Source organism: Trichinella spiralis (genome assembly GCF_000181795.1).
Source record: "Trichinella spiralis strain ISS 195 chromosome Unknown Scfld6281, whole genome shotgun sequence".
In the NCBI taxonomy this organism is placed as follows: domain Eukaryota; kingdom Metazoa; phylum Nematoda; class Enoplea; order Trichinellida; family Trichinellidae; genus Trichinella; species Trichinella spiralis.
In genome coordinates this window covers 1-922 of record NW_003533220.1, presented here as the reverse complement: position 1 = coordinate 922, position 922 = coordinate 1, and the positions used below count along the sequence as shown (strand labels likewise).

The following is a 922-nucleotide window of genomic DNA, read 5'->3' as shown; positions in this document are numbered from 1 at the left end:
TCATTCTTAATATTCATCCTGTTCAGAAGCATCAGTGAATCATATCCAAAAGTATACTTTGAAATGTTGTTACCTCTTTAATTATTTCTCCACTGGCGATCCATAGGACAGTAGAAATGAATTACCATTCCATGGAGATAAAATTTGCTACCATCTTTTATCAAGCTTTTTATTTCGTTAGTTACATAAGGACAACCATTTGTCAAGCCGACAACTCTGCAGACGAAAGAACATGTAGTGGATCTGCAAATAAACTATTAATTCAAAAAGATGAATTATTTACAGGACAAGGAACTTACTGCTTTGCGATGTAATCGTTAACTGCATACATGAAAAGAACATACATTTCTGGAGTACTGGATAGCCGCTTACGAACAGACTCCATTGATAAAAGACTGTTTACATTGAAAAATGTAGCATTAGTACGTTTTCTGAAACGTCTTTTATTGCTAATAACATCACGCTTCCGTGTATATCGAGGCAATCTGAAAGCACGGTCAGACATTATAACATACTGTCAACAGAAACCAAGTTATGCCACTTACTTCATGTGATTCATGATACTTTATGTGAAAAAGGCAGAGTTTGAGCCGAAACACAGAGTTTGAATATCAAAATTGCGACTGAGAAAGTCAGAATGATTTCAAAGAGATCTCGGTGAACTTTTTTATAGGGGAGGTTATAAATTATAACTGACCAATAAAGATTGGCCAGGAGAAAAACAAGGATAAAGAAAAATGATTGCACTGTAAAGTAATAATGGAAAAATTGCCTCATGAGTTAATAAACTGCGCTGCTCCAGTACTCTGATCTACATGATAAACGAAGAAAGCAAATGACCTCTTACAGATGCTCACAGGTGACTGATGATGCTAATACAGTAGTGCATTGCTTACACCTTGGTTTTGCATAGTTATCAGCA

General features: G+C 35.5%; 1 protein-coding gene across 1 annotated transcript; it reads right to left on the bottom strand.

The window, feature by feature from the left end:
- Positions 1 to 125: 125 nt before the first annotated feature.
- On the bottom strand, positions 126 to 505 carry Tsp_15341 (hypothetical protein; the record flags this gene model as incomplete). Its single annotated transcript, XM_003366263.1, has 2 exons — positions 300 to 505; positions 126 to 243 (listed from the first exon to the last, which is right to left on the bottom strand). Coding segments are annotated over exons 1-2 (324 nt in total), but the record flags the coding sequence as incomplete, so codon positions are not given.
- Positions 506 to 922: the final 417 nt, after the last annotated feature.